The sequence below is a fragment of the Charadrius vociferus genome, unplaced genomic scaffold (genome assembly GCF_000708025.1).
Source record: "Charadrius vociferus isolate BGI_N301 unplaced genomic scaffold, ASM70802v2 scaffold115, whole genome shotgun sequence".
Classification (NCBI taxonomy): Eukaryota; Metazoa; Chordata; class Aves; order Charadriiformes; family Charadriidae; genus Charadrius; species Charadrius vociferus.
In genome coordinates this window covers 3,072,584-3,098,672 of record NW_009648636.1, presented here as the reverse complement: position 1 = coordinate 3,098,672, position 26,089 = coordinate 3,072,584, and the positions used below count along the sequence as shown (strand labels likewise).

At 38.4% G+C, this 26,089-nt stretch overlaps 1 protein-coding gene across 1 annotated transcript in view; it reads right to left on the bottom strand.

Annotated features, from left to right (window-relative positions):
* The window catches only part of NELL1 (NEL-like 1 (chicken)), a 295,750-nt gene that overhangs the window by 195,588 nt on the left and 74,073 nt on the right, over positions 1-26,089 (bottom strand). Inside the window, exons 10-12 of the mRNA XM_009886260.1 lie at positions 25,584-25,657; positions 18,751-18,850; positions 9,333-9,461 (exon numbers count right to left, since the gene is read on the bottom strand). Of these exons, the coding sequence (XP_009884562.1) occupies positions 9,333-9,461; positions 18,751-18,850; positions 25,584-25,657 (303 nt within the window). The remainder of the gene's footprint in view (positions 1-9,332; positions 9,462-18,750; positions 18,851-25,583; positions 25,658-26,089) is intronic.

The window sequence follows — 26,089 nt, the reverse complement described above, 5'->3', positions numbered from 1 at the left end:
TCCTTGCAGTCTTCATGCTGACTTCACAGGCCCCTGCAAAAGTTGCACTTCTGTGAGATCCTGCGTAACTCAAGCCTTTCGTGCTGCAGTAGGTAAACTGGTTTGCATAGACACACATATCACAGGCACACATATGTCATTTTTTTGACCAATTTTACTTATGCTTCTGATTTTAAAAAAGGCAAAACCTCAAGACCTCAACATCTAAGTTTTAAGAGCTAAGCTCACAATTTCTAGCAACACATATAAAAGTACTGGTAAGTGGCTTCCATTCAAATTCAAGCAAAAATTCCTCATTATATACAAATATTTCTCATGATTTTAGTCCAGCTGAGCCACAAGCAAACTTCTGACCATCACTACAAGAACTCAGCCTTTTTTCTTTCCTTTGCTGCCAACTGTTTGATGCAAACACTTACCTAGTCTAAACTGCCGCACCTCCACTAAAAACTCTTGCAAATTTTTCCCTTCCTCACTGTTGTCAACAGAAATGGGGCAGGACCTATACTGTGTCATAATTTGAAGAGAGAATTTTGGCAATATCAGGATCGATACAAGGCCTTAATAGGTAAAGAGCAGCAAGAGCTCTTTCTGCTCACAAGGGTTAGTACATACATATGTCACCATTTATGGTGTGGCTTTCTCCCTCTTTCAGTGCTGGAACATGCAGTGGGGACAATTTCCTGTAAAGGGTCGTTATAGTATAGTGTAAAGATAATGATGCTGACCCAGCATGAATGCACAGCACATTTTTTTTCTTACTGGTCAGCTTTTAAGTCAGATTCTGCTACAATTAGTAGCCAACAACATGCCACTGGGCTTTGAAGGCTGTGAAAGTGCAGTTTACGAGGCATTCATAAACCCTAGGCCACCTACTAGAGAGGTTGTCCAAGAGAGAGGCAGTCCCTTCCATCTCTGCTCCTCTCAACAGCCTCAGAGCAGCATTTGCATTGCCATTCTGAAGGGGTGAAGACGTTTGTCTTCCTTTCATAGCAATGATTGTAATTATTCAAATGCGAGTTACTAACATAAGAACTGACACTTGCAAGGCTGAATTTCTTTGGGGCCATAATTGCTTATGACACTTTATTACAACAGCTCCGAAACATATGGTTACCTTATTAGAAATTAAAATTTATTTTCGTATAGATCTCAGCACCACATTACACCAAAAGAACTAAAGTTACTTCAGGGAATCGCAAATAATTTAACTTTCCAGGGTTTGGTAGTTGGAATATGAATTTAAACTAATTCCCTTGTAAAGATAAAAGCAGTTTCTATAACACAAATAATCCATCTAGGTCCACATAAGGCATAAACATCGTTTTCCAACAAGCTCCTGAATCTTCTCAGTATAAAAATCGTAACATTTTGTTTGAAAACTTTCTGTCCACTAGCAAGTATATCATCCCCGCCTTTCAACATACTCATTCACTTGACAGGGGGAAGGATCTATTTTGGTTTTAATTCAGCCTCCTCCACTAGAAGCTGACAGCACAAAGAAACTGCAGTCTCATTTATTGAAGTCCATAAACCCACAAATGCAGGAGACTGATTGACAAGCGCCCGTCTTTTGATCATGTTACAGAAGATGAGTTTGAACTCACGCAACGGTTAAGATTTAAAATAAAAGGTCTTTCTCTAAGAAAATACTAGGCAGGACAGAGTATTATTTGCATTGAATCACTAAAATAAGGGACTTTCACTGATAAATAAGATTACAAACATCAGTGGATGTTTAAAATTGACACTATAAGATAACCGAAGTCTTAAAAAGTAGGTTAACAAGCGTCTGCTGAAGAAATTGTCAACTTCTTAAAAAAACCAACCTGGCACCAACATACATATTTTATAAAAAGGGTAGGTGGGTGGTTTTATTTTTCTGGGGTTTTGGGCAGGTGGGTGGGTGGTTTGGGGTTTTTTCTTGTTTTGTTGGGGTTTTTTGGTTTGGTTTGTTTATTTTTTTTTCTTAATTCTCCGTGTAAGAACTTGGTTCTAACTGAAACACTGCCATTGAGGTAGTCTTCACAGCAGAGATGATGATCTTGACTGTAACATTTTTTTGATTCTTCCCCTGCCCTCCTCTTTGCTACGGTTTCAGTGTAGAGAAAAATTCAATGCATTTGCAATGAACATAGTCATTTGCCATCAGCAGTTGTCCCATTTTCTTAAACTTTAGGTAATTTCATGAAGTATCTAATATGTACAGTTATGCATATGTGTACACCTATGCAGCACAGAACATAAGTTTATTCTAGTATACAGCGAATAACAACTGCAGGAAACATGGACATCTTGTGAGGCGGGTTTTTTGAGAGTACAACAAACAGGACTATCATTAAAAGCTGATCCAGAAGTCAAGTCAATGGACACCATCCAAAACCACAGTCATACATCACTGGCACACAGAAGGTTTATGTGATACCACATAGGGTTAATGTCACCTCCCAAGCCCCAGCGCAGTGAAATTAAAACAGCTGCAATGAAATCACTACAGAGGAGGCGGGGAAAATTCAACAAAAGTCAACGTACTTTATACAGCAAGAAAAACATCAGCTGTGGAAACTCAGTGGATTGCCAGCAGACTTTTACTCCGAAGGCCATATGCAGGACTGGGTTTATTCTTTTTCAGTTTAAAGTGCACCTGAGAAGTTCTGCACATTAAACAGCTATTTACCTACACGATGCGATGAGTCAAAGGATTAAACATTAAAGGTAAGCTTTACGAAGCTCTCATCTTCAGAACCGTAACAGCAGCCAGATTGTACGATGAAAGATTTTCTTGTTCCTCTGGGTTTTGCAACATAAGTAAACCCTTACCTTTGGTTTTCATTACAGCACGCCGACAGCAAGGTCTTTGCATTTGGAACTAAATCCTTAATCTTAAAGCCTAATTATTCCCGATTTCTGCGACAATGGGAAAAAACACCTTTTTCCTCTGCATTTTGCAATTATTTCTTTTTCTCTATGACTTTCAGAAAACAAACATTTTCTGACCAAACCCTCATTAATGTATCTTCAGAAAGGATTTTTTTAACATCTTTACATATCTATCCTTCTGTAAAGAAATTCCTGACTACATCTGACATCATCAAGTTCAAAGGAGAAGAAGCAGAAAGCAGTAAAGTCCACTGTATGTGTCTGGAGCATACATAGAAATTACAAGGAAATTAAATGTGGTTTAATTTTTAAAATAACTAGCAGCAGAATCCTGAGGTTTCAAGCTTACTCTCTCTCAGGTTGAGAGCTTAACAGCCTTATGTATGTACATTAACCAACACACCTGTGCTGGGAAATTATACTGTTCCACAAGCGTAAGATAAGTAAGAACAGGATCTCTTGCTTTACGAGCTCAAACACTGAGACAACTAACTTGCAGAGCTCTAAATCAAAATACATAAAACAGGCCTAAAAAGAAAGGAAGAGGACAAAAAATGTTAGCCTGCGAATTTTATTGTCAAGTAAGTGAGATACAAAGCTTTATCTATAGTCTTTCCTCGTAGTCCTGGGCCTGACAGCAGAGCTCCCAGGCTGCACTGGAGATGTCTCTAACCCCAACCACACCACCTGCCCGCAGCTCTCCTGGTGCCACGTGCAGTGTCGGGCTGTGGCAGAAGGGACACTGGATGCCTAAAGAGGGAGCAGAAGCTACAGGAGACCACGGTGCAGCGGTATGGCACATCAGGCGGACAATTTGCCTGGTCTGTACATGTTGCATGTGTGAGTCCGTGCTCAGGGGCAAATAAGCACTCCGTTTTCTCCCAAGGCTTTCAATCATCTTTATGCCATCTCCCCAAAATCTGCCAGCCCAGGAAAATCATCATAACTCTTCGTTACACTACAAAATGAACAGATTTTCCAAATTTGGCTAGTATTTCATAGCTTGTGTGTCTTTTTTTTTTTTTTTAAATGAGCAATAATTTGGTAACAATAAATTAAGATAACTCAATGAAAGTCATGAGTGGTTCTAGAGCATTCTATCAGGACAAAAAATGGGAAGAGTTTTCACAAATATTAAAGGCATTTAATTCGTTACCTCTTTAAGCTGAGGTAACAGCACTAAGGTGACATTGACGGTCAGGTCATATAAGGAAATTAACTATATTGCTTGAATCAATCTCACAGAAGTAATTATTCACTGATCTTCCCCTGTCACTATTAACCCATGCAATTTTACCAGTAAAGGAGAAAAGAAAGAAAGAAATAAGGGGGAAAAAAAATTCTCAACATTACATTTGGCCTCAGAACTTTTGGCCTCTTCTTTAAGGGCAACGCAGACTCACCTGAAATATCCTGTCCTAACCACTGCCTAACAGGCTGCTTCTGCCAGAAAAGGTGTGGGGGGGTTAATATTCTTGTAAAATAGCTTTATTTTGTTGTCTGTTCCTGAAAGACCAACTCAGATTCACACAGATTGTATACACTCTTTACATCAACAGCTGTAAGACAATCCTAGAGAGCGTGTGTCATCCTACCCAGGTACATAGAGAAAGCACACCTGATAGTGATACAATAAGAATATTAATCTTGTAGCTCCACTTTAGTCAATGGAACCTTTCTTATTTTATACCCATTATCACAGGAACATTCTCTGGTGACACTGTTAAAGCAGAAAGGAACAAAATACCACTGTGTAACATGACAAGACATCTTGTGGTACGCTGCTGGATCACTTTTACTAGATATTTCTTGAGGGCGTAAGTAGTTGTGCATGAAGGACAGAAGGTTAATACTAATTTTCTTGTTTCGTGCACTCTTGTCAGTGAGAAGAGGCATGCATTTATCCTAACTGGGAGATTCACCCCACTTCAGGTTTAAACAGCTCTCAGTGAATCAGAGCTCAACAGCAAATAGGTAATAATCACTCTTGCACCAACATAACAACTTTGCAGGTAGAAAGGGGCTGTTAATGTTTCAAGCTAAGAAGGTAATAAAGAATGCAGAACTGAGATGTGGCAGGAAAAAATGACTCTGCTCTGCTTTTGCTCTGTGCTGTGAAATATATTGCAGGAAAAAAATTCTTTTCAGAAGAGATGGCTGTTTGCTTGTCAGCAATCGTCCTCTAGAACGTGAGGATAATCACACTAGCAACAAGCCTAACTTTCAGCTGATTTGGCTTAATTTTTCTCATTTTATCTCTGGACTTCAGCCTCTCCATTTGCCAATGCTTTCCTGTCTCTTAGTCTGAATTATGAGGACTGTCCTATCAGTATTTGTGAAGTAGTCGCAGGATGTGGAGTTGTCTGGCTTTGAAGTAGTACAAAGTATTTGCAGGTCTGCTGTACACATCACATAACGTGTCTGGAAGAATCAGCGCGAGACAGACTCCAATGCATCCCCCATTTCGGTCCTGGTTTTGCCACTGAACTGCTGCACCATCTGTAACTAAATCTCAGGCACGCGACTTTCAGCCCTCAATACAGGCACTCGCTCACCTGTCATGTGTTAAAAAGTCATAGCTGCAAGTGGGCACATGCTTCTACAACTTCAACGCTTGCATCCTGCAGACGTTGGACTTGCTAGTTCCTTACGCAATTCCCACAATTTATCCATGCATATGTGACAGAGATCGAGGGACACTAGTTCACCATTTGCGTCCAAGTATCCCCATCAGTAGTTAAACCTCAGTCACCGTGATTAATAGAAATATCTCTATACGTCTCTGCTCAAATTATGTCTCATATATGCAACACAAGTCAGCAAACGTCAAAAATAACCCAACTTTTCTGTTTTTAAGTGTAATACATTGCTTTTACAGGACACAATCTCCATTTATCTCCTTCACTCATTACAAGCTTCATTTACACGTTTGTTTTCCAAAACTGTCTTCCCTAAACACAACTATGTTATTTCAAAAATGGAATGCATATAATGAGTGGTTATCCTACATGTATATTTTGACAGGAGGTGCTAATAACTATTTGAAAAGTAGTTACTGAGAATGAATAGTAAAAGTCCCTCACAGGTTTTTTTATTTATTTTACAAATTTGCTAATGCCAATTCTCTGACAGAAGTTAGAAACTTTTTAATTTTTTCCACTATACTGCAAATGTGAATATGGAATGTTAAAAAAAGACAAAAAAACTTGTCAAAAAGCAAAGTAGAGTCAAACACAATTCTTCAGAGATCTCACAAGATCAAAAAGACACCATAAGGTCGAGCATGATAAAACTGTGAGTAACAATGAGCAGAAAAAACAGTGAAAACATAGATAAGGTAAAATACTATCATACATTCGAATTCACATGCACAAGTACTTCAGATACATTGGAAGAGATGAGAAATCTGGAAAGCTCCAAGTTAATGATATGGAGCACTCTGAACTAAGATGCCACTTACCAGCACATGTCGTGAGTATGAAATAGTTTCACCCCACCATCTCAAAGGAAGAGCTATCTTACATGTCTTTAAACTTTAAAGGCTTAGGAATGATGAAGACAAATTCAGAACTACAGCTGAGAATGGTATCTTCCTCGCTTCCGCAGGTGTTTTGTATGTTTACTACCTGTTCAGGTGTTTTGCATATTTCATTCTTACACAGTACACACAGAAATCCAAAACTCCACAAAAAAGAAAAAATCCACCACTACACTATACCAACATCCTGCCAAGTTGTACCTTCAGATACATGCCTTTGACCTCATTTATTTAAATCACAGCATCACTATGCATTTGAGAACATTATACAGCTAACTATGAAATTATTCTTTTTAGCAGATTAAACACACAAACGAAAGAAAGGAGGTTTAAGAGGCATAGAAAGAAATTTGGCAGAAAACCATTCTGAGGAGCGAAAGGAAGCTCTTCATAGGGCTCAAAGGAGGCACCTCTTTGCTAATCAATTTATCAGTCTGTCACTCCCCTTGTGCAAGAGTCGATCAGAAGACCGATACCGTCTCAACATTGTCATCAGTGACTAGACCCCAAAACCTGGACTAACGTCTTGACATGAGTTTGCAGTGTCTCGCTGAGCTGGCTGTTATCAGACGTGGAAACCTTGGAGAAGGGACTGAGGTACGAACAGTGCCATTACCTGGTACAAGTCTATCTTACTGTAGCAGCAAAGTGAAGGAAACCACATAGCTGCTGTCAAAGATGGATTGCACTGGCTGTGCCAGCACCGATGAAGAAATCTTGAACCTCAGTTGAACTTTCCTCATTATAACGTCATTATAATATGAAAACACACCTCCTGGTAAGAAGCTACCCGCCTCCAAAGCTGACCATGCCTCAGACACTCCTCTTTGGGCATGCGTAGAAGCCTTACTCCAGATGGGCGGAGATTGGCACATTTCCACGGGGCAGAGGTGGAGAGGAGGTGGGTCCAAGGAGGAGCAAGGTGTGCTACCTAGCATAAAGGATGGTTCCTCAGCAACTAAATTTTGAAGATCTTCCCCACCGAGAGATCATGACGGTCAAAGAAGCAGCAGCGGACCGCCTTCTGCATTCGGGACCATAGGGACGCCTGTGGACGTAGCTATAATCCTCTTTTCCCGCCTTTCTACCTCATCTTTCCTGTTATTCTTCCTTTCTATTACATGCCACTTTACAGGCAGAACCAATAAAGTAATTGTGCGTTGAAAGCATAACTCCCTGGGCTTGATGCTGTCTCTTTTTGCACTTCGGGACCACAGCTGTAACGTACCATCATGTGTCCACCGAGGAGCGGACGGTCACACCTTGCTAAAAGGCCTTCTCTTCTCTACTACATTACTTCCTAAGACCTACTCTCCATCTAGCAAAACTAAACTTTCATAACATTCAGAAAGCGCCTCTCTCATCTATCACATGGTCTCAGGCAGCAAAAGCAGCTGTGTTTGTTCTGTTGCCTCATGTTTGACCCACGTGCATAGAAGTCAGGGATTTGATTTGCCCTTCCAAAATTTAATGCAACATAGACCACATATGTTGTAATACCCGCTGATTTCTTGAAAAAACTCTTCCCTTCCCCACCATTACCACTAATGCACCGCCAACAACTCCAAAATTATTTAAGATGTTTACATTTTTCCCATAGAGGAAAAAAGGGACAGTCTGCTACTAGGTAAATAAAGACACTAAGCACTGATTTTATTTAAAACACCAAGAAGAACAAATACTGGATTCTGTATCATAGCTGACAAAGAGCCTTGTTACTCTCTTCTGATTTCTAAGTAGTCCTTGCAGAATGTATAGAGTAGCTTTTCTCACAGTTATTTGTACAAAAGAGTTTCTCTGTATACAGTTTCTCTGCTGCCTACCTTAAAAAGAAATGTGTATACTGTTTTCCCAGTCACTGAAAGTGCATGTATAAGGCCATTCAAATTCTTGTTTGTAGAGACCTGACTAAATACCATAAGATTTACAGTTGCCATTTACTGACCAGCTTTATAAACCGCTATTTAAAGCAGTCCTGACAGTAAAAAGTCTTTTTATGAAAGTGGGATCATTTAAGCCCAGTCCATGCACGTCTTATTTATTCTTTCATCACGTCTTCCAGTTCTTACATTATATTTTAACAGCTTGTCAAAAATGCCATCTCCTTTCCATCACCAGTACTATTGGAAAAAGAATCTAGGGAAATACTTTTTTACAAAGTAGTTCAAAAACTTCCTGTGATGGACAAAAGATTAAATACCGCAGCTTGACATACAAGGGCATCAAAAAACCCCACGATGCAAAGGCAGGAAGGAATGTGGTACATGTTGATTCATCAATTTCGTATATTTAATAAGTACATCATAGCTACAAATAACAGCAAGCTCTAGAAAACACTGAGAAACAAAAAGGAGAATAATGCCCCATTGCATTTGTTCCTGTGATGGAATAATCCATCAACAGAAGTACCTCAGCTATACTCAGCTAAGAAATAGGTCTCTTCTGTACCATAGGAAAACCATTTCAGTAAAGTACCTGGCCCACAGAAGTACTTCAGATCATCATTTCTATATTCAAGCCTCAGTACTCCTTCACACTTACCTTTCTCACAAATGTCAGCAGAAATCCCACTTCCTGAATTAATGCATCTTATAAAGATGTTGTTCTCTAAAAAACATTTTAGAAGGTAGGCACTACTGTCTGAAAAACAGTATTTTAAAACCTGTCATGACAGCATGACGGTGGTGTAGCAAGGCACAACTGCAACAATGAAGTATGCCCATAGATAGGTAATCTGAATGGTCCAGCACCACCCGTACTCTTCAATCCACGTTTATGAACGCAAAAAGGGCCCTTGTGATATTCACAATCATGAAACTGAGCTTTGCGATGAAATTCATTCCTCAACCATTTATTTGATACTACATTTCTGATTAGATTATTAAGGGGAGAGATCTTTGAATATTTTGTTTACCTTCGCAATACGCAGAGTCCCCTTGGACAGAGAGATAACCGTTCTTGCATTCACAAGTAGCTTTAGTGTTCCAGTTTTTGCACTCTGAATTTTCACCACATCTGTGTCCCTCTGCACAGAAGTTATGGCCTGAAATACAAGGAACATATTTATTTCAGAAATTCAGGTTTAATACACATTGACTGTATCAGTCTGAAAAACTTTGGCATGCTACATTCCAGAAATTCTCTCTATAAACCTATCCGCTGCACACAGGCTTTTTGGATTCCTCCATCAATTCATTCTCAATAAAACCATTTTGTTCAAAAATGTATTTGTATGACTAGCTTTAGTCAGGAGAAAAGACAACTTCAAAGCAGGAAGCCATAACAATACATTAGTCTTCTACTGAACCCAAGTAGCATAAAACGCCACCTTATCTCCAATTGCCATGAAGTGTAATACTAACTTACACCAAAAGGATAATAAAGTGTAATATCAAAAAAAGTCCTTCGCAATTCTCTTATTATGCACAATCACACATGCTTTCAGAAGAGCAAAAATGAAACACTGCATTAGAACATAAAACCGTACTGGTAGTCAGAACAGCCTCACACACTGCCCTGTAATTCTCTCATCAAAAACTAGCTGGACTGTTTCTACAGTTTATAATTAATCCACGCATCATGTTTTGTAGGGGAGAATTTTTATCCGTCTCCCCTTTTTCCTGGACACAAGTTCTTGGTAGTTTCTTTGTGAACAGTTTCTTTTATCCCATATGAAGTAATTTCTAAAAACATGATGAACTTTCTCACTTCCTTCTATAAAGGCACAACTGGCTGAAGTTCTTTCTTCCTGATTTTCAATATTTCTCAACAATGTGTCAAAATCTCCCTCTGCTGAAGTCCAAAGTGAAAGTAATTGCAACTTTATCTCTTTAAAGGCACTCCACTAGAAGTACTGTAAGAGATAACTAAATACCTTACACAATTTGACAACAGGATTTTTTTCTCCTCATCAGTGTATTTTTGATGTATTTCTCTCTATTAATATCCAAGAGTCAATATCTATATCCCTGAGATATAAATAGTCATTTTGGTAACTCTTGTATTTTCCAGATTTTCTCTCCTGGAAGGAGGGAAACAGAACCGCAGACATACCATCACCTACTTGTATTCCAGCTTGCGCTTATATGAATACAAAACCAGCTTCTGCCAATTCTGCATGGTCATAAAGGAGCAAACTAAACTAAAAGTTCTAGTTCACTGGTCCTAAACTTTCCTAACATCCCCTAAAGACAGCTAAGAAAAAAGTGACGTGGACTTCTAAGATCTAAACGCCAGATTCAGACCTTTGTTCATATCCCTTGCTTTGATATTCTTTAAAGAACTTCAGAAGACTTTAGCTTATATTAAATATAGTTTTCATCTACAGTAAGCACATTTTCATAGGGCTGTCCTGAAGCTGTTGTTCATTGATGGGTTTTTTATTTGTTTTTAAATATATACTTCAGTCATCTACTAATTTAAAACTCGGGTTTCATCTTTATAGCGCTCTCCAACTTTATGAGTCTGATCATGTAACACTGGGTTGTGAGATCGTTTTTAAAAAATATAACAAGGAGGACACTATCTCAGTGTCAATGTCCAACTCTATGCTTAAACTTCAGATTAATTTTATTAACAACCAAGGTCTGTTCCTTGTGCTCATTTAGCTCCTTCTTTCATTGTAAACCAACTTGCGAAAAAGAACCAACCCTGTTAATGAAAACTGCAGATATCCCTTCTAGTCTTCATTCATTTCACAGTCTGGTAAAAACCACTCAAGTATTCCAAATACAGCCTCGTCAAGGCTGGGTACATTTTATACTGGTAAAAAAGGGTGCAGTTACACTGCCTTTAGCCATTTATGCAATCACAGTATTTGACTTCTCATTTCTGTCTTTATAATTATAATCGAAACTGAACACTGGAACCCATCTCCCCCAACTTATCCATTCAGCATCTAATTTATATTCCCCGAGCAGGATTACTATTCTGTTGGCATTCTAGATAATATCCAAGAGACAAGAAATTTTATAACGGTTTCTTTGACACTGTTTCCCCTAAGACTATGACATCATAGTCTATTTTCCTGCTTCCTTAGAATAATGATTCTCCATGCACAGTATTGGTTTCATATTTGATTATTATTAGTAGATACTACTACTCAGAACTGATGTAACATATCAGTGTGTTAAGCTAGGCACTATAAAAATACTCCATTTTATTGTGGTTTATTACTACTGTCTTAGAATATTTTATTAATACTTGTTTATTTGCATTTCCCTTTCATCCAAACCTGTAAAAAATATTGCATCTTTCTCAGCATCTTTTAGTTACAATAGTCTTTATACACCTTTCTGCACCAAAAAACTTTGTTTCTGGGCTCTTTTTATCCCAGTGAGTCAACATTTTACCTTGTGATCAGTTCACAGCAAATTAAACCCTTACAATTAGCCAAAGGGATGGCTTCTCAGGGTTAACTTTCATCACAAGTACCAAGTCCCAGATCAACTGCTCCTCTCTAAAAGCACTTTCTCCCAAGCACAAGCCGCTGATTAGTTTTCAATATCACATCATAGTCCTATGAATTCTTCACTGTTTATTTGCCACCTCTGAATTTCATCAGTAGATGACTACCCTGACTATCCATTTTGTACCACTACAGCTGTCACCTTTTTTAAAAAAATCTCTGGAAAAAAAACCTCTATTGCTTTTGTTCCTTTGTTATCAACTCAAATATGAACTGTCTCCATTTAGAATCAGACTCTTTCTTATGTTTTCAAGCTTGAAGGCTGTTAAAAGAGCATAGAAGAAATAAAGTAACGTTCCAGTTGTGTAACTTGCGTAATTACAAGCTCTAAAGAACTTTTCATTGTTCTCCTCATCAGGAATACACAATGAGAGAACACCTACTACATCCCAAGATTGCCTTGGCATTTATTATTATAAAAGGCCTGTGAAACACTGTTTACCTTTTAAAAATGCTGACTAAAAGTGACTCTACTTCCATTTCCCATAACATTTCAGAAAACTTTTACAACACCTCTGTAAGTTGAAACTGGAAGCCATTCCTGTTAAGAGCATGTACAGTGCTACAACACAGCATGTTACCAAGCTTTTACAAAGTCAATTAATTTAAGGTTAACTGGCAAGAAAAAACAATGTACTTGATGATATAGAAGATTAAGGGTTCCCTTTGCCTCTGTCAGAGTAGCCATACCATTGACTGGATCAGAGGCTTTTCCAAGTACTTTTGCAGTGAAGATGCACATTTAGCACTTCAAAAGAGCCCAGAGGTGCATACCAAGGAAGCTCAGTTGGTTCTTGGATTTCTTAGACCCCGGTCTATATTCTGCCCAGCTGGGGTTCTGGAGGCAAGAAAGGAACAGAATGCTATCTACTTTATCTTAGTTCATATTGGGCCTGAGTGCTTTTCCTGCTCGTCTAGCAAATAAGGGCCACCTCATACTTGGACTGTAACATGAAGAAATAAGCTAGCTGTGTTCCTCTCACCTTCAACAATCCCAATTCAATGTCTAATTTAGCTAAATATTTTAATTCTTTCTTATTCAGCAAAACAGCCAGGAATGTACATGAGGCCACTGACCGCCACAATCATGCTTATACTCCTGACTAAATAGGGAGGGATCTAAGCACTACTTAAACATCAATCTATTCATGGCCAATCTGCTCCTCAGAGCAATTACTTATCCCCGAGCAAGCAGAGTGGAAAAGAATGCAAACCCCTGATTTTTATTAATTGTTTGGTGTGAAATGGATTATAGAGTTCCTTTAAAATATCTCCACAGACGGCAAAACCACCCGTTGATACTGCAGTGGGATGTCTCAATCTCAACCATGGGTGGCAGCTAGCAGCGGGCACGTGTTCCGATTGCCCAGGTGAAAATAACCAAATTACTAAGACTTCAGAATATTCAGCAAAGTCTTATCTGAGACAGTCAGCTCCTCTCTAAATATAAGAAATGGCTTAAAATAGAATCATCACATCTGAGCAAGCAGGCAATTGGAGAGGATTTGACAGAAGCGCACAAAATCTTAAATAGTTCTGATAATCTAAACTAATTTCAGGCCAACACAGATGACAAGGCAAGTGAGCATGAATTAATATTACAGATAAACACATTCAGAACAGATGTCAGAAACCATTTTCCCCCACACAGACACACAAAGTCATAAATGTGCGTAACAGCCCTTCAAAGTCATTCAAGACATTCAAGATACAATTAGATACTACCAACAGGGGAATTAAATATTGAAGAGTGTGTTTAGATTTTTGATGGGCCTGATGACCTCTGTTCCTTCCCCAAACATTTCTGATAACATTGCTCTCTTCCTTATCAAGGCTGCTGAAATGTTTGCTCCAATTTTTCTTAAAGAACATATCTGTATCTTTCTACTTCTTTCTTTGGACTGTAGAATGACCATTAATAAATGTATTAAGACAAATATCAAAAAGATCAGATATCATGCTAGCAGGTATAAAACTAACTTCTGCAGCATCGGGAACTGCACAACTGGCTAGGGCTTAGTGGTCCCAAGTCCGATTACCTAAAATTAAACATTTATTCTGTTTTGAGACACTCGAACATTGATTTTCTTTTTCCAAGCTTCTCAGCATCTTCAGGTTCCAGTTCCCAGAATCCACTTCTCCAGAGCAGTACCTTAAGCTGTTTTGTGCTGTCATCCACTTTTTTACGTACCTAATATATTTGGTAGTTTGGCTTAATTACTGATTGAAGAACGCAAGAATTCATTCAAGACTACAGCTGGAATCAATATATCCCGTCCTTGTTTCTTCCTGCTTTTTTATGGGCAACACTAATGTTCCCTCCCATTTTTCTGGAGATTTCCTTACATCATCTGTAATGTTTTCTGCACTTCTTGCAGAACCCCTAGCTGTTCACTTCAAAAACTGTAGAACCCTTGTTCTCTTGCTGTTCACAAAGTTACCCTTCAGCAATCCACATTTCACTGTTTCATATTCGGGAGGCTTCTGAACAGAATGCTGACAATGCTTCCATTAATACTACTAGCAATGTTCAAAAGGTCCAGGGTAATTTCAACCTCAAAATCTTTATTATGGTCATGATTTAACCCTACAGTTAATACGTAAACACGTAAAGTAAATCTGGAGGAAAACTCATAGGAAGAGTCATAAAATTTGCACTAGCAATTATGCCCTTTCATGATCTGAATCAGTTTTTAATGACTCAGGAGCAACAAAGCACTTCGAACAGCAGTTTTCACGCCTTCAGAGACTGTGGTCCCAGAACTCAGTGGTCTGATATAAAACAGTAACTTCATAAATTCTTGCAAGCTATTATATCAACGCAGACCTTATTACACATTGCTTATTTGTGTGCATTAGTACAATGGTACTGCACAGCCTAACAAGCTTATAAAGATACTTTTGTTCAGCTATAAAGCTCTTCTAAATCCTAAATAACATTCTAACTATGTTTAGAAATAAACTAATTCATATTTATCAACCTCCATTAAATCTTACTAAAACTACACCCTTGAAATAACTCATACCTCATACATCACAGCAATGAATGAGAACCGTTAGATTTCTGAAAAAGCAAAACTCAATTTCACAGCTAGAGAGGGAGAGATGAGAAACACACTAACTGAAGAGCCTTCTCATGCTCTAATTGAAAGAATAAAAATCTCCTTAAAAGAAAACAATATAAATTAGGGTGGCAGAAGCCCCACTTTTAGATTTAAACACTGTTCCCCACCGTAAAACACAACACTTCAGCTTACCGGTAGGATTCTCCACTTCGTGCTAACCAGCGTCAGCAGTCAACCTAAATCCATCAGCCAAACCGTATTACAGGACAACAAATAAAAATTACCCTCTCCAGAAACCAAACACTCTCGCTACTTCATTATTTCCTCACACCTTCTCTTTTAAGGACAGCGTGACTGAAGCTGCTAGGGCCGTTAAGGCTATCCTTACATACTGAAATTGTGAGCATAACAACATAAAAATGCTCTCATGAAACTTTATTTGAATTACTCATTCAAAAGAGGAAAAATCCACTCTTTCAAAATTATACACTGTCTTTGGCAAGGAGAAAAACAGCTAAATGGAACAATAAAACACTTTTATGACACTATTTTTTGTATTAGATTTGTCCCTGGGCAATAAAAAATGTAGCAGGCATGCTGTAAGAAAAATGACTGATTCTCAAAAAAAGTAGTAAGAAATATGATTTATTGCACAATGATTCTTTGCACAATTTTAAAATTAACTAAAATTTCTGTAAGCCTAAAAAGAGAGCTAATACTACCACATTGTCCAGATGAAAAGTATAAAGTAGACACATAGTTTAAAGAGACATCTATATTAAAGCACACAGATGAAGGGCAAAACAAGATATTCTCTACATAACATTCAAGGTTAGATCCTACATACAGATCTGATGAGGCCCATTTCTGCATTCAGGTACATGAAATCACAAAAATAAGCTGTCGTTATACAGCAGAGTTCTTCCACACCATGCCTGCCTTGCTGTACACCTTATACAATCATTTTACGGAAATCTAGAAATTGGCTTTTAGCAATGTATTAGCTTTTGCTATACTATAAACTCATGTAGCAAACCTGAGGAAGAAAAGGTATCATTTGCTGCCTTTACTTTTCTAACCATTTACAAACAATAATGACTATCCAGGAAGGCCACCAACGGCGTACATTACAGTATTCGACTTGGCCCTTTGCTGACTCACAATTTCCATCACCATAAGCACCACGGATTTATTTGTTCCCTTGCATACCCTATTTTATTTTAGGCACTTATCTATTATTGTAGTAGATATTATAGAGATCCCTGAAGAGGGTACAGTCTCATATCACAGTATCATGAAATTTCCGTATTTCTCTGTGGCTTTTTCCTTGTTGATCCCCCACATTTATCCTTTCATTAAATGGAAATTCCTTTGCCACAGCTAGAAAAGCACAAGCTGCAAACCTCCTATCCTTGCCCAATCCAGCAAAGATATTCTATAATTCTACACAACATGAAATTCAGAAGTAGTCCTCTGTTTCAACAACTAGATACTAAAGCAAGCACAAACTGATATAAAACCAGAGCCTACCATTTGCTAGTATGCACTAATGAACTTTACATAGAATTATTGTTCTCATTTAATGCTTACTGATCATCCTGTTGACTGACTAAAGGCCTAATACAAACAATTATCTGTATACATATAAGGTGAAATTCGCACATGATGTGCAAACGATCCGTGTGGGCTTCCAATAAACACCCTGATCACTCAGGACTATATTTACTACAATATTTCTTCCTCACTCCTTTTGCTTTGACAATAAAAGCCAAACGTAGTCTCTGAAAGAGGTCATTATTGCAAAAGGGTGAAGCACTCTATCCTTTCCCAGTAGCAAATATGTTAGCACAGGACAGGACCAGAAACTATGGCCTGCTTGCCATATCAGAGGGCACCTGTTTGCATGATAAAACCCATACCAGATATGGAATTCTTAATAAGTATCCATTTTTAACACCATCACTCTACAGATGATAAAATTATATACTACCACTTTGGGTTGCATGCAACTGAAGCAAAAATGTCAAGCAGCATATATTCTACTTCAAGATATAAAAAGCCATTTAGGAGTGCTAACTTCAATTTATGCCTTTGTAAAGTTGACAAAATTAATCATATCTTTAAGCGCAATTTCCAAAAGAATTTTAAAAAGCAAAGATGAAATACAAAAGGAGGCGGTACTGTTTTAGCAGTCAGCTAAAGCAGAACTGAAGGGGAAGTTTAATGTATCAATTTGAAAGCACCACGTGTCAGAATTAAGAGGAAACGAAAGTACAATTCCCTCCTTTGCTTCTAGAGACCACCACATAAGCATACATATTCATGCTATTTTATAAATAATAAAAATAGTTTGGGGATGAGTATCTAAAAAGAGTACCTATCATTAACAATAATATAGAACGGAATAATTACAGAACTTGTCTCTCATCAACTTTGAAGCTTTCTGATTTCTAATGCTTTTAAGTAATGACGATCATTTTTTCAGTACTGCATGACATCAAACTGGGCCATCTGTTAAGAAGGATCATTAAGACATTGAACCCTCTGAGGGACAAAGAAGCAACATTTACTGCTTGCTTAAATAGTTCCAGATGTTTCTAGAAACTGCTTAAAAAATTAATGTGTGTATTCTTAGACCATGACCCAGCGAGCAGTTTCAAACATGCTGGTCCCTGCAACCACGTGCGTACAATTGCAAGTTCAAGGCCCCAGTAAATATTTAACTGTACGTATTTATTAATTAATATTGACTGGCTAAGGGAGAGATTCAGAGCCCCTTCATTGGCATCTATGGCACCAGAGAATTTTACATACAGGCAAGAAAAGCAGCCCCGCAGGCCCCGATAACCATCTAAGCTTGGAAATGTCTAATGCTTATTTGGCATTGCTCTTGCTTAGAATTTCTGAGGTGCATCACTGAAGGCCGACACACAAACGCTGCTCTGAGAGACCAGGCTCCCCTTCAGCTCAGCTGGGACTCCGCACCAAGGGAGAGGTGTGGAACAGAGGTACAATACGGACGTACACAGAAAATGGTTATTCTACCACCTTTCACCCAACAGCTCACTGATTACACCACACCTCAAGAAGAAAGCTTGTTCGAGTTCTCTAGCCTTGTGACACCTGCATTTTCCTCATTTAAGGGGAATTCCTCAACTAAGATTTTAACTATCGCTTGTTCAGTCTGGTCCAGCATGCAGCCAGGATGCCCTAGGGCTGAAAGGGAACAAGCCAGAGGAACCTGCATCTCAACACCCCACTGGAAAGAGGATAAATTGGCTTCTGGGATCTAGGGCTATTTTTTCATTTTTATTCTGTACCTCTCCAACTTAATTAATAAATTAGACCCGAGAGCGCTCAGATCTAAATCAACCTGAAAATATCCATCACACTGGAATCTTAATGTTACTACTATTGTAGTTTTAAAATAGAGAGCTTAAAAAAACATTTCCAAACCCCTGTATGTTCAGTGCAGTTGCAAGTTTAAGCAACATAAAACATCTCTTTTTCAAACATAACTTCTTCCTAATGGGAATTCTTAAGAGATACTGGGCCCTTTCTCCCCTAACTCTTCCTTTTCTCCCTCCCCTCTCTAATTCAGAGCAATTACAGCTTTGTATCTGCTAAGTCTTCTACCCAAAGGAATATCAAAGACTGGTTTTATATGAAGGCTAATTATGGACTCAGGTTTATAGAGGTATACCTAGTATCTCATTAAAAAGGAATTGTTCCTTTCAGTGTATCCCCCTGTTGAATCAGCAACTTATATTCCATCCAAGCATGCATAGTCTCCAACTTACCTCTACAAACACTGCAACACTGGTTCTCTGGAAGAACGTGATCTTTTTCTGAGCAGTTCAATGGTGGACAAGTCTCTGTTACTTTTACTAAAACTCCATTCTGAAAATAAACAATATTTTTTAAAATTACTTTGATGAAAACGTGAAATGGCAAGGATCATGTAATTTTCAATCTATAACTCTAGTAATCTCCAGTCAAAGCACTGATAAACTAGCAGGCAGCAAGTTAAATTCATTCTTTACACCATAACACTGAATAAAATGTAATCTACTTGGACATTTCTACACCCAGAGTTGAAGGTAAATAAATAAATTTTTTTAAAAAAAAAGGCATTTAAGCTCAAAATTCTATAGCAGTTTTTTCCAAATACATTGTCTCCAAGTATAGTTACTTTCCCTCCAAGTATTTGAAGGAATTAAAGAGTTTCACTCCAGGTTTTTGTTAAAGACAGTCTTCCTGCTTTATGCAAGCCTGACTTTTACTCCTCTTACATATCCTACATAACTCACAGATAAGTTATTCAACTCAAACACATACAGCAGATAGAAGACCAACAGTTTCAAGTGTCATGTGTTGCTCTGCTGTGTCCAATTAAAAGGGTCTGTTCTTTAGAATTACTGATCACCTAATTTACAAAATTTAAATCCTTCAAAGGTACGGCAAAGCAGAAATCCCATCTTGAAGTATCCATATAGAAATCGCTGTATAAAATGTAAATCAAGGTCAAGATATTTATATGATTTTGATTTCTGCTAGATTCAGAGTAAGACTGTGCATCGGACATCTAGTTGCTGGTAAAAGTTTTCTAAAATAATACAGACAGATCCTTTCTGGGGAGATTGTACATCAAATTTTTACTCCGTCGACTTCCCATCCAGGAAATCAGCTTCACCATATCTCCAGACCAAAGAGCTGTCCTGCTCTTCAGTTAGTTGTTTCTTAACATCTTGTCCCAAAATAGCCCTCCTCTTTTCCCTTATCCCCTCCAGCCTTCCCCATACCATAATTTATTTCTTCAGCATCCCTTCTGCACCTATGCCATCACTGCAAACCGGCAAGTGGAGCAGAGATTAACAAGCAGGATTTTTGCTCAGTAGGAGCTACAATAACTATCCCACAGGACTGTCCACACCTCAGTAATCCCATTTTCCAAAGGGCTGTGAAACTCCACTAAGAAAGCAAGCAGCCTGCTATATTACTGATACATCTCTTTAATATGAATCTACTCCCCACTCCCCCCAAAATATTTTTCGTGATGCCTGGTGGCAGATGGTGGAATGAAAAGATGGAACAAGAATTTCTGCTTCTTTCAAAGAAATAAATTACATTTTCTAGCTATCCTAATTGCAGAGAAAAGTTTAAAAGTATGATCCAACCACATCTCGGGCTATGAAAGCAGAGGAAAACTACTACCAAAAAATGACAAAATATGTTATTAAAGCCACCGTTCTCATAATCTGGGGGATCAAATAGGTGACTTTGAACAGAGCATATTGGTAATATCTACGTGTCTACCCTGTGTGATGAAACACCCCTATAGAGAGACACCCTTGCTAGCCAGAAGGTTGCTTTCATATCTACAAGACCCTGTACCACACCCCATGCCAAAAGACTAGCTCGGGTGCCAGAACCAGTACAGGTAAAACTCTTTGCTGGCAATCAGCCTCACCAGCCACGCCACACTGATTCGGCTACGTTGCTTGAGGCTCCAGAATTAGCTGTGACAGCATCAGGCTGCCCTGCGCAGTTACATGCACAGAAACACCTGCAGAGTCTATAAGGTGCAAATGATGCACAAGGTGACCGGCAGCCAGCAGGACTTACAGTTCCTAAGTGCAGCGGACCTAGGGAGTACAAACTGACTGTTCTACAATCACAGCTAGTCACTGCCCTTGAGATTGCAATCCAATTGCCAAGCCATTTTTCTCACTTCCCAATTGTCTTTACTGGCAAGCTGCATCAGTTGCTGTCACAAAAAATTAAAGAAAATAAACCACAGATATCAGGTTTTCTTTCTTTTTTTTTTTTTTTTTAAAAAAAAAAAAAAAGCAGCTCCCTACAGTATCACATACAGCAGGCATCATTGAAGCAAGTGCCCCCACAAGAACAGTGAAGTTAACAGAGGTATTAGGTCTCCTTCTGATCTCACTTCCGTAAGTGAAAGGGAGGAATCCCCCACGGTTGCCTGTGCAACTACAGCAGCAAAGGTGATAAAAGAACCAGACACACTGAGCCGTCATTCACTATCATGTTATCAAACTACCAGCTGGAAAAGCTCTGGCTATAACTCATCGCTTATTCAAGTTCAGACAAGACAACTGCAGCAGAAAGGGTACAGTATGTCAGCATATGGACAAAAAGCTTTGACTGACAATAAATCTGTTCAAAAAGATGGCAAGAAATCAAGAAACTGCATGAAAGTTAAATCAGTGATCAGGATGGGTCAAAAAGCTAAAGACAAATTCAATCCAAGCTCACGCCTTCTTTAGTGAATCATAAGGAGATAAAAAACCCACAAATTGAGAATTCTATTCATTTAATGAGAATAAGATTTTATTTCCCTAAAGTTTTCCATTTTCTGCAGAATTTGCATCTTGGGAAAACAAATCGAACATATTTCTAATTAAGCTTTAAAACAATTAAAATGTTTCCATGTTGAGTATTCTTTGGATTAAAGTCAATTTGTTATAAACTAGTACAGATTCAATTACAAGAATTATCATCATTAGATTTCAGATTTTATCCACTGAGATAAGTGAGAATAGTTCACACTTCAGAATTATTGCTTCAGGCAGCCTTAGAAAAATTACTAACTTTGTAATACTCACTTCACATACGTAGTCAGAGAATCTGGACAGAAATAAATGTCAAAAAGACATTCTTCTGGAATAAATAGGTCAAGCTCCTACTGTGACATACAATCCACTAAGAATGAGATCTGGAGTCAAAAATTTACAACAAGATAATTAAATTTCTTGTAATTACAAAGGTAAGTACATAAAAAGGAATTGGCTATAAGCCTAATCAGTGACATGCAGTGAAAATCTGAACCACAAACAGCCTGTCTCAGATGACCCGCTTTGGAAAATAATAGCAAGATTTCAGATAAGGTTATTTGGGTTTTTGTTGCTGTTGTTTGGGGGTTTCCCCCCTTGTTTTAGCTGTTGTTGATCAGCCTTTCAGGAGAAAGTTCTAAATAGTGTCCTTAGCTGTCACTCTAAGAACCACATTGTTCCTTATCTTTACGAAAACCTTATTAGTCAACCTTCCTGAAAGTCATTGGAGCCCCGTCCATCTTTCTAGTATTTGTATGGCACTCCCTGCCTGCCTGCTCCCAGCGTTAATGAAGAGGAATTTATTCTTATACCCTTTGCTGTCAAACACGTCATCCAGTTATGAAGAGGTATCATGTCATTCACAGGCATTAACCCATAAGTCAGCTGACAAGCAATAAAAGTCCCAATCCAACAACAGTTATAGAATTCTTTCCATTGACTTCAGAAGAGCTACGACACCACATTGGTGAAACCCACAAGCCAAAAAAAAACCCCACTTTTTTATGCAGAAAGGTGCAGTTTTCCAAAGCACACACACACTTGCATTTTTAGAGGACTTCAGCAGGCTGGAGAAATGCGCCGACAGGAACCTCAAGACATTTAAGATGGAGAAGCTCAAAGTCTTGCACCTGGGGAGGAACAACCCCATGTGTCAGTGCGCGATGGAGTCACCCTGCGAGAAAGCAGCTTTGCAGAAAAGGACCTGAAAGTCCTGACATACACCACGTACATCAGCCATGTACTCTTGTGGCAAAAAAAAAAAAGCTAATGGTAACTTGGGCTGCATTAGGCAAAGTATTGCCAGCAGGTCAAGGGAGATGACCCTTCCCCTCTGCTCAGCGCTGGTGAGGCCACACTTGGAGCGCTGGGTCCAGTTCTGGCCTCCCCAGTACAAGGGAGATGGAACAACTGGAGAGGGACAAGCTAAGGGTCACAAGGATAAGTAAGGGACTGAAGCATGTCACATATGAGGAAAAGCTGAAAGAGGTGGGACTGTTTCGCCTAGAGAAGAGAAGGCTCCAGGGAGACCTTACCAATACACATAAATACCTAAAGGGAGGGTGCAAAGAGGATGGAGCCAGGCTCTTTTCAGTGGTTCCCAGTGACAGGACCAGAGACAATGATTACAAATCAGTACTCAGGAGCTTTTGTCTGAACATCAGGAAACATTTTTTCAGCGTGAGGGAGACCAAGCACTAGCATAGGTTGCCAAGAGAGATTGTGGAATCTCCATCCTTGGAGATATTCAAAAGCCATCTGGACATGGGCAACTGGCTCTAAGTGACCCTGCTCAAGCAGAGGAGTTGGACAAGATGACCTCCAGAGGCCCCTTCCAACCTGAACCATTCTGCAATTCTGAGAAACACCTGTGCACTTAGTTTTGTCATTTTGCCATTGTAGATTAGCCTAGAGAGTGTTTGTGGGCAGGATTCCAGCTGGGAATGGCTGTCCATCAGTAACATCTGTGCTCGTGGTTAAGAGGATGTGCATCATAAATACATTTTTAGTCTGGGTTAGTTTTCAGAAATAAAAAAACCTGCTCACAGCCCAATAAAGAAAATCATTGCTCTATCTGGATCCATCAGTATTATTATAATTTTTGTTAGATGGAAAAAATATAAAAGATAAGAGCCTCTTAAGCCTGGATCTGTACCTATGCAAAGAATAACTATCTTCAAATAACAATTGAAATGTGACATTTCAACTTTATCTTTTTGACATTACCCCACCTACAAATACATCCCCCTTTACAGACACAAGAGCTGCTCCCCAAGATTTTTAAGTCATCTTTACCAACGCTAATAAATTGACTGTTGATGCATACTCTCCATTGTATTCCTTCACGGATCAGCAGCTTTTCAAACTGGATGTCTGTTTTTCAAGTCTAGAAAATTAAACCATATTAAATTTTTTATTGTCCTTCCCCTAATACAAAGCCCTTCCTTTGTTCATACAACACTGTCTACCACTAGGCTCACATTAGATAGAAAAAGATGACTACCGTCACAATTTGACTCGTCACCATTCAACATTCATCTAGTAAGCATTCTTCATTGAGGCAGTAAGTAGGTGTTTTGCTTACACCTTTTAAAAGGTCGGCTGAAGACACAGTAAATGAACTTCCTGTCTGGAGACACATCATCTCACAGAAGTAGAGGTAAGCACCCACATAAAAACTCTCTCAAGTTAGAGGACAAGCTTTGCCAGTGAGGTTCATTGTCTTCCTGAAACACAGCTGTGGAAATACCCTTTTTTGTGTTTGCAACATGGACTTTTTTTTTCCCCCATGATATTGCATTCACATATGCTGTTTCAAGTACTTATCAATACTTTCCATTAAGATGTAAATAATATAAAATGCAATGTTACTGCAATTCGCATTGTCATATCATTTTCCCCTAACAAGAAGTAAAATGCAAAAGCTTTTTTCACTATTATTTTAGTCATTTCTAATATGACAGATATCTGATGGTCAGTATTTGCTTTTAATCTTTGTGAACGTATTCATTGTTATAAGTATGATAATACAACGCTCTTATTTATAGCACAGAGGAGTTCCACTGCCATAATTCAGATCACTCTCTCTGGTTTCACTTTAATGTGAAAATCCTCCTGTTCTCACCTTATTTCATACAGGCACTTTCCCTCCCAAATAAACATTCTATGTCATATTATAAATAACAGGCACCTTAGTCTGTCTTCAAGGCAACGACCTTGCCCATGTATTTGTGTACACAATGCTGAGCACCCCTATACAGCTAAACACTAACAACAGCAAAGTAATTCTGCATAACAAGCTGCTTTCACAACATCTGCAACCAGTTATTGTCCATTTCCATTAGTGAATATAAAATTGCTACTCTGTACACTCAGCTACAAGCACAACAATAACCAGATCATTGTAATCTTTTCCAAATGTTTTTCATAATTGTTCTAGCATACCGATCTGTCAATAACATTTGTAAGCCTTCCATTTATCACCCTTCCCCCTCTACAAACTCAACAAGATGTAAAAACAAAAATACTTGAAAACTATATGCGAGAGCAAACGTGTTTAAAATAGCTGTGCCTTTGTGAAGTGATAAATCATATTTAAAGCACACACATACTCACAACAAATACGTGTTTCAGCAGAGCAATGGGTCTTTTATAATCATCTCCTACAACTCTCTTATTTTCCTAGTCTCGACAACAACTGCTTTCTGCCACACTTGCACACCATGTAGCACTCATATTCACTAACACTCCCTGAATGTTCCTATCAAACACAGCCTCCGTTTACCTGTGTTCTGAAATACTGACTATAGTTGATTAAGTGTTATGAACTTGCCAAGACAGACCCTGGTCCAGTCCAATACTTGGTAATTTCTTTCAATTATTAGCGGGGCTACGTATAGTTGAAATGATACTAGGGTAAATTTAGAGTAACTCAAACAATAAAAGCCAGGTTGCTTCAAATTTTAGCAATTTGGCTGAAATTAGGAAGTGGCTCAAGATGCCATGGTCTTTTTCTAGAGCTCATGAAAGCAGAGATAAAAAAAGAAAAAACATCCCTCCAAGCCATTTTGCCCTATTTTTTTATTACCCTGCAAGGCTCATATTCCTGCCTTGTTTTCCTATTTGTGGCTTTCACTGTCTTCAAGATCTCCCTTTAAGGCAACAGATATCACATTTGCATGAAGGAAGCCTAAAGAAATGCACTAACTTATCACTGTCACTTTTGAACACCACACATACATTTAAAATCAGGAGAAGTTTGTACAACTGAAACTTACTCGACATTCCCTGCAGCTCTTGGTTAACACTCGTTGACCTTCTGCTAGCACTTTGCCTCCATAGATACACTTTGCTGTAATGTGAGAGAGAAGGCAGAAGATTAAAAATAAATAAATAAAATCAGTATTTAATCAGGAAACAAACACAAGGCATGACACAATAAGTAAAAACAGTATTTACATACACCAAAAAAATACGGATATGTTAAAAATATGAGGAATTTTGCTTTCATCATAAGTCGGTATTATACATAATCACAACCAAAGTAGCTAACAATAAATTCATTTTAAGAGCAAGCAGCACCTTTACCCAAACTAAAGAGGAGGAATATGAGCATAAGACATACGTACTGAACCAAATTCACTAGTATTCGATGGAAAATATTTTCATTACTGACATTCTGTACATTAGCTACAGCATTAGTGTTACTAGAGGTCTTCATTACTCACTTCAAGAACTAAAGACATTTATTAGTGTACTGTTCATCAAGAGAACAATATAAGCA